The 6,825-nt window shown below is 38.5% G+C and overlaps 2 protein-coding genes across 4 annotated transcripts; one reads left to right on the top strand and one right to left on the bottom strand.

The window, feature by feature from the left end:
* Positions 1–592: 592 nt before the first annotated feature.
* On the top strand, positions 593–3,510 carry LOC113340339 (eukaryotic translation initiation factor 3 subunit J-like). 2 transcript variants are annotated; one of them, XM_026585549.1, is made up of 8 exons: positions 593–720; positions 851–908; positions 1,439–1,513; positions 1,649–1,767; positions 2,167–2,312; positions 2,621–2,768; positions 2,920–3,079; positions 3,185–3,510. In XM_026585549.1, the coding sequence occupies exons 3-8, from the start codon at positions 1,501–1,503 to the stop codon at positions 3,280–3,282; spliced, it is 684 nt and encodes a 227-aa protein (XP_026441334.1). In that variant the 5' UTR covers positions 593–720; positions 851–908; positions 1,439–1,500; the 3' UTR covers positions 3,283–3,510. The 2 variants fall into 2 exon arrangements, with proteins under 2 accessions (XP_026441334.1, XP_026441333.1); XM_026585548.1 differs by having other exon boundaries at positions 1,649–1,773.
* A 102-nt stretch (positions 3,511–3,612) lies between these two features.
* On the bottom strand, positions 3,613–6,551 carry LOC113340338 (G-type lectin S-receptor-like serine/threonine-protein kinase At5g24080). Of its 2 annotated transcripts, none has more exons than XM_026585546.1 (5): positions 6,309–6,551; positions 4,884–6,214; positions 4,605–4,785; positions 4,052–4,517; positions 3,613–3,959 (listed from the first exon to the last, which is right to left on the bottom strand). In XM_026585546.1, the coding sequence occupies exons 1-5, from the start codon at positions 6,527–6,529 to the stop codon at positions 3,621–3,623; spliced, it is 2,538 nt and encodes an 845-aa protein (XP_026441331.1). In that variant the 5' UTR covers positions 6,530–6,551; the 3' UTR covers positions 3,613–3,620. The 2 variants fall into 2 exon arrangements, with proteins under 2 accessions (XP_026441331.1, XP_026441332.1); XM_026585547.1 differs by lacking the exon at positions 6,309–6,551 and having other exon boundaries at positions 4,884–5,999; positions 6,089–6,193.
* Positions 6,552–6,825: the final 274 nt, after the last annotated feature.

Genomic DNA, 6,825 nt, shown 5'->3' with positions numbered 1-6,825 from the left:
AGTGAATGTACCAACATTATTCATTACAGAAAGGATGAGATTCATTACATTACATTAATAGTAGAGTAATGAATTATATCCTGATAGCATTGTGCTAATAGTCATAATCGACACTGTCACGCGTGGTAAAACTCAGATGTAGACAGCCTGACATCTTCTGTCACTGCTATCCTGCACTGCTGCATTGTGCTTATCTTTCACTACACTATTAGTTGAGCTGGTACCGTTGATAGACTCAAAGATTATTCGTTACAATGGAGTTATAAATACTTTTTGAATCCAGTCAGATGTGTTAAGAGTCAGATATAAAATGATATCTGATTCAAAAATTCCTGAATCAGACTATATGCCAAGTCAAATCTTGTATCAGAAATCAAACAAATAAAAAAACAAACGATATGACATCTGAGTTAGTAAGTGAATTAGTCAGAATCTGACCCAAACAAAGAAGGTGCTATTCTAGGAAATAATATGACTCGTCCGAAAGGATATAGAAATTGCTGTACATAAGTTTGTAGAGGATTCTTCGGGGAACAAAACATAATTAAGTAGTAAATAATAATAACTGTTTTTGTGTTATATCACGCGGGCTCGTTATATAAAGCGTTTTTGTTTCCTTACCTTTTTTCTTTTGCAAGACAATTCCGTCTTTTCTTTGTTTCACACACATTCTCCTCTCTTCTCCTCCTCTTCAAACAAGTTTTAGGGCTTTTCTTTCTGGTAAGAAATCTCTTTCTTTTCCCCGCCGAATCTTATTAGGTTTTTCAGATTATAACTGATTTTGATGTTTGAAACCAATAATTTAAGCTTGTTTTGGGGGAAAATCTCAGTTTCTGTGTTTTTTTTTTAGGGTTTTGTGAGATTCGATTTGGATTGATTTCTGTGGGATTTATTCTCAACAACAACAGGTAATGATTTCTTACTTTGTTTTTGATTTTTTCCGTATTATGTTATGAAATTTGTAATCGAAGAAGTTGAATTTGTTGTTGTTCTGGGAGGAATTGTTGAATTAATTGTTCTTTTCAATCTAGGGTTAACTGGCTTGAAATATATTGAGAACAATTGGAATAATCAAAGGTGGCAATAGGATTTTTTGGAAATTCTATTGTTCTTACTTTTCTAGTGGTTTTGGGAAGTTGTTAATAGTGTTTTTCATACACAGCCCATATTGCCGAATCTTCAATTGGTAGGAGTTTTCTAATAATTACTCTCAGTAGCTTCTGCAATGAATAAACTGACTTTTGAAGGAGGACTAGCATTCCAAATAGTTCTTTAGCTTTCTGTTATCAGAGAGTTAGCGTAGTTGTGAAATTTGGACCAAGTAGGATTAGATTTTAGTTAAGCATATGTTAATTTGTTTCTTCGTTGAAGTATGTGGTTTATTGCTTCTGCCACAGATCATTCAATTTCTAACAAATATGTAAATGTTGCTATGCAGGCTAGATTTTGTACTTTGTGGATCGTAGTCAGTACAAGAACTAACTTAAGAAATCAAGAAAGATGGATGATTGGGGTAATGTTACTGTCTCTAAATTTTGTTTGTGTATCTGTTTCTTACTTCTTGAACGCTTTTCAAGGTTGAAAGTGATAAAAAAATCATTGTAATTGTTTTAGCTGACATTCAACTCATGTTCTGTGTGTCTGACAGAGGAAGCTGAGCCAGTTATACCTGTTCTGAAAAAGGATTTACCGTCAAATCCATGGGCGGATGAGGATGTAGATGAAAATGATGTGAAGGAATCTTGGGAGGATGAAGATGAGGAGCCTGCTCCGGTAAATATAATACTCTAGTCAACCAAACAGATGTTGCTGTTACTTTTATTTTTGCATTGTTGTGGAATTTTGCACACTGCTATAATATATTTTTATCTACCGTTATCCATTATAAATTATAAACCTTTCTAAAATCAAGAGTTATTGGTAAATGGAAGAATTTTCAGTTGATATTCTAGATATTGTCTGAAAATTTGTTTTGACTGAATACATCTACCACTGACCCTTGCTATGTAAGATACAGATATTTTGCCTATGTATGACATATGATTTATGCGTTGTATCATATTATCTTCTATCACTATTGCTGGAAAGTTTCAAGAAGTGTGTTTCTCACTGATTGCTTGTACTTTGTCTTGTCGTAACTATAAGCACTACGTTTGTTCTGATCAGGCTCCTGCTCCTGCTCCAGCACCAGCAGAAACAAGCACCAAGAAAGCTGCGAAAAAATTGAGCAGCCTTGAGAAAGGCAAAAGTGTTGAAGTAGCAAAACCGGATGAGGTTTTGGACCCTTTAGCTGAGAAGCTCCACCAGCAAAGGTAGGCATTTCTTATTGTTCTGGATCCTCTACGTGTTACCAAATAAATGCTTTTTCGATTCTGAGATGTCTTTGATTAGACTCCTAAGACTACATTCTAAAGATATAACTTCTTGTATGCAAGTTCTGCATCTAAGATTAGTCTATATTAGTCTACTAGGTTTTCATACCTATTTCATAAAAAAAGAATGAAAAGATTTTCAATGATGCTGTGTAAGATGCCATCCCAGTGTATTCATATTGATATTTTCTCTCAGTTTTGAACCCTCTGCTCGTTCACTTGCTGACATATCTGTCTATTTGTTATAGGCTTGTTGAAGAAGCTGATTTTAAGGCCACGACTGAACTTTTTGGTAAGAGAGCTGATGGGAAATCACTAGATACTTTCATTCCCAAATCAGAAAGTGATTTCGCTGAGTATGCTGATCTCATCTCTTCTCAACTTCGCCCATATGACGTGAGTTGAATTACTCTTCTGTAGCGGTTTCTTTGTCTTCCATATTTTAGTAGTGCGAGTCAACGAGATACTGAAATGTTGATATTTCCATCTTCTTTTTCAACCTGTACTATTCATTTAAACTTACCGAGTCCTTTACTTGAATCTACAGAAAAGCTACCATTACATTGGCCTACTTAAGTCAGTCATGAGACTGTCTATGGCGTCTCTGAAAGCTGCAGAAGTCAAAGAGATAGGTTCTTCGGTGATGGCAATCGCAAATGAAAAGCTCAAGGCAGAAAAAGAAGCGACTGCTGGCAAAAAGAAAACAGGTGCGTGTTCACCATATGCTGTCACTCTTCATTCTTTTATCTTTTATTAGGTAGGTAGGTCTATATGTGAATGGTGGTTCTTACCAAGTTCCTTTCGTGTCCCAGCCACAAAGAAGAAACAGCTCCATGTTGCCAATAGCAAAGAGGACGACATTGCGCTTGCATATGGCGCTGATGTTGCTGACGATTATGATTTTATGTGATGATTGGTACTAGGCATTGAACTTATTTTTGATCTTTTGATATATAGACTAGGATCCTATTAGTGTAAAGAAGAGACTTATTTGGATCCTACGGCCGCAATGACCCTCCAGATGTTGGAGGCCACCATTTTGAGTGTTTTCCTGATTTGAAGTTTGGTGAATAAGAAAAATTGTCCCTTCAATAGTTTTTGTTCAGTTTCTTTATGCAGCTTCTGCTTCTTGAATACAAGTGTTTGCTTAAATCGGTTAAATTCTCGTATATACATTGTTTTCGGTTCTTGCAGTGTTAAAAAACAGATCTACACAAAATGACTCCATGAACAACTCTTTTTTCTATGTTATCTTGGTGACATTGAGGAATTACTGTAAGTAGCAAGGGAAGAAGGTCCACTTGTGAAGATTTTAGATTCGCAGTGATTGAATTCTCTTTTCATTGCTTTGTATACATGATCTAACCCTTCCGCAATCAGCTCTGAAACTGCTTGAGGCATTGGTGGTTGGTTGATGTCAACTGACCCTTCTAACATCTTCACGACTTCGCCCATTGAAGGTCTCATCCATGCCTCGTCTTGAATGCACCAGAATGCAACTTTTAGGGCTCTTACTAATTCATCTTCATTCACCACCCCATTTAACCTTTTGTCGGCAACTCTTTTCGGTGTTTCACTTGTCATCTCCTGCAGAAACCCAAATGAAGCTGTAATTATCTGTGTTTTGATAATCACTTGTGAATCTGAACTGAAATCGAAGCTGGGGATGAGGATAATACCTTAAAAGCCCAGCCAGGAAAGTAGAAGCTAGATGGATCCAGAGACATGTCCAGGTTTCTCCTTCCACCAATGATCTCTAGCAGCAACATTCCGTAGCTGTAAACATCGGCTTTAACAGTAATTGGCCGGTTACTGATCCACTCTGGAGCCAAATACCCTCTTGTTCCTCTAATCATCGTCACAACACGCGAATGCTCTCTCCCCATCAGTTTTGCTAACCCGAAGTCTGATACCTTGGGATGAAAATTGTCATCTAAGAGAATATTTTCTGGTTTTATATCGCAGTGTATAATTCGATCCCTGCATTGCTCGTGGAAGTATGCGATTCCTTGTGCTGTTTCGGTAGCTATGAGAAAGCGAGTCTTCCAATCTAGTATCCTGTCTGTGATCTCTCGACTACCACCATAGGAAGGAAAGATCCATTTGTCCAGTGACCCATTCTTCATGTACTCATAAACAAGAAGCCTGACAATTATGAACACAAGTCAAAATTATTTTATGGCCGGCCTAAGGTGAAATTCAGCAATTTAAACATGTAAATTTTAGTCGTACCGTTTTGCTCCTTCGGAGCAGAACCCGCATAAGCGAACTAAGTTCATATGATGCATTGAGCCAATGGTGTTCACTTCTGTTATGAATTCCTTCTCTCCATGAGGCAAAACCCTTTCCAGTTTCTTTACTGCAACCAAAGTTCCATCTCCAATGCTCCCCTTGTACACACTCCCAAAGCCACCTGAGTGAAGCCGACGAGCAATACTAGTGAAAAACTGACTTTTCACCGGAGTTAACACTAACATAAGATAAAATGTAATAAAGGTTAAAGATCCTCACCAGCTCCTAGCAACTGAGTGAAATTATTCGTCGCACTCTCCAAATGTCTGTAACTAAAATTTAACGGAGCCCCAGAAACCGTCAGCGATCTTTCCATGTCTCTCTGTAAGGATCTTCGCCGGTGGACAGTATAATATAGCAAGAAGCAGAGTAAACCAATGAGAGCCAACATGCAGAGAACAATTGGAATAATTACAACCTTGTTGCGGGTACTACTGGAATTGGAATCTTCTCCAGACTTTCTTGGATTACGACCTGACGTTATTGAGACATTTTTCCCAATCTTCACAAACAAGGTTGAACCTGGATCCTCATAACCTCCAAATTCTAAATTCCTCAGAATCCAACAGTAGGGTTTCTCCTCCTTTAGTCCATAAACTGAAGCAACACACTGACAATCAGATAGACACATATCACCACATTTGGAACGCCGGTTATCACATTTTGAAACGCCGGTATAGTTCTCAAGCACTGATGATTCAGAAAAGTAGTAATTTGTTTGAGAAATTGTGGCGATTTTGAACTGCGATGTGGAATTTTGTTGCCGGTTATCACATTTGGGTTTGATGGATGAATTCGGTGAGCATTGGGTACCTGGCAAACTATTGCAACTAGCATTACTCTTGCTTCCATCCATATTGCATATCCCATTGCCACAAACTCCTGCGATATCACAAGGTTTTGACACTGCTGCCCATTCCGGTACCCACTGTCTAGACCCATTTACGTCGTCATCCCAACGGTACAAGCGTAAATTCCCGTTCTTCTCAAGCGTTATGCGCCGAAGCAGTAGTTCTCCATTTGAGCGAGTCTCATCAATTTCACTCTTGTATACAAAAACAGTTCCCTCAGCGGATTCACCATAAACTATACCGAAATTCCCTGATTCATCCAGTATCGCGGATACCTTTCCGGTAACGTTCGACACTTCAGGTCCCGACCAATACGAGTAGTTACTTTGGGTCACCTGAGATCCATTGTAAGACCCCGGTAAGTTATATGTTAGAGCAAGGCTTAGCGAAGTTCTTTCTTGTAGCATTTTAAGCGTGTAAAAACCACCGTAAGAAGGCGAAGAATTTGAAGAAGCAAGTTCTAACGAGACTGTTAAGTTCTGGCCTGGAAGAAGTGTATCAGTTGGATGTGAGAAGCTTTGCCAAACAGGACTAAGATATGTGTCATACAGAACAAAGTTACCGGAATCTGACATTTCAGCATTATGCACACCGGAATCTGACGTGTTTGATGACCAAACAATGATATTCCCGTCGATGAGCACTAGATTTCCAGAGTTGTCAAGTTCCAGGATTGCATCTTTTCCCACTGGTGAGTTTCTATTCAGAGAAAAATGAAAATTCATTTTTATAACCTGCAAAACACTATGTAGCTACACTACACATGAAACTGTAGAGAAGAGAAAAAGCGTACCTGTTTGCAGACCAAACGATAACCCGGTCACCGGGAGGAAGCTCGTTATACCAAACTGCTAACTGAAACTGGTTTCTTGAATCCGTTGGTGTGAACCCAAACGCAAACGTCCGGTTATTCGATATCCATGTTTCATTGTCTCGAACTGTCAGTCTAGAACCAAGTTGAATCTTTTTCGCCATGCATCGTTCCGTTCTGAGAAGAACCAAAACAGAAAACATAACCAGAGCAGAAGAAAAAGAAGAAGAAGCCATTGAAGCTTCAAAATGGTAAAAGATGAAATGCAGAACAAAGTGTGAGCACACACGACATTTATATAAGTCAAGGACTTATTTCGGCAAGAGGACTTAACAAGGACTTGTTTTGGATTCTGGTGGGCTTGACACGTGGTTGAATAAGTAGGTGAACTAAAATGTTGGAAAGTATGGTCGGCTATAAAATAATTGGGTACTGGATAATGTGGTTGTGAGATACGTGTACATTTATTTTTTGGTCCTGCAGTGCCAAATTCGTCAAA

The sequence above is a fragment of the Papaver somniferum genome, unplaced genomic scaffold (genome assembly GCF_003573695.1).
Source record: "Papaver somniferum cultivar HN1 unplaced genomic scaffold, ASM357369v1 unplaced-scaffold_21, whole genome shotgun sequence".
Classification (NCBI taxonomy): Eukaryota; Viridiplantae; Streptophyta; class Magnoliopsida; order Ranunculales; family Papaveraceae; genus Papaver; species Papaver somniferum.
Note: the sequence above shows the minus strand (reverse complement) of the source record. Positions and strands in the feature narration are given on the sequence as shown.

Coding starts and splice junctions, on each gene's coding strand:
- LOC113340339 (XM_026585548.1), top strand. Junction 1,774..2,166: donor AAGATGAGGAGCCTGCTCCG/GTAAATATAATA, acceptor TGTTCTGATCAG/GCTCCTGCTCCTGCTCCAGC. Junction 3,080..3,184: donor TGCTGGCAAAAAGAAAACAG/GTGCGTGTTCAC, acceptor TTCGTGTCCCAG/CCACAAAGAAGAAACAGCTC.
- LOC113340338 (XM_026585546.1), bottom strand. CDS start 6,529: ATGTTTTCTGTTTTGGTTCTTCTCAGAACGGAACGATGCATGGCGAAA. Junction 6,215..6,308: donor ATCGTTTGGTCTGCAAACAG/GTACGCTTTTTC, acceptor TTCTCTGAATAG/AAACTCACCAGTGGGAAAAG. Junction 3,960..4,051: donor TTCCTGGCTGGGCTTTTAAG/GTATTATCCTCA, acceptor GGGTTTCTGCAG/GAGATGACAAGTGAAACACC.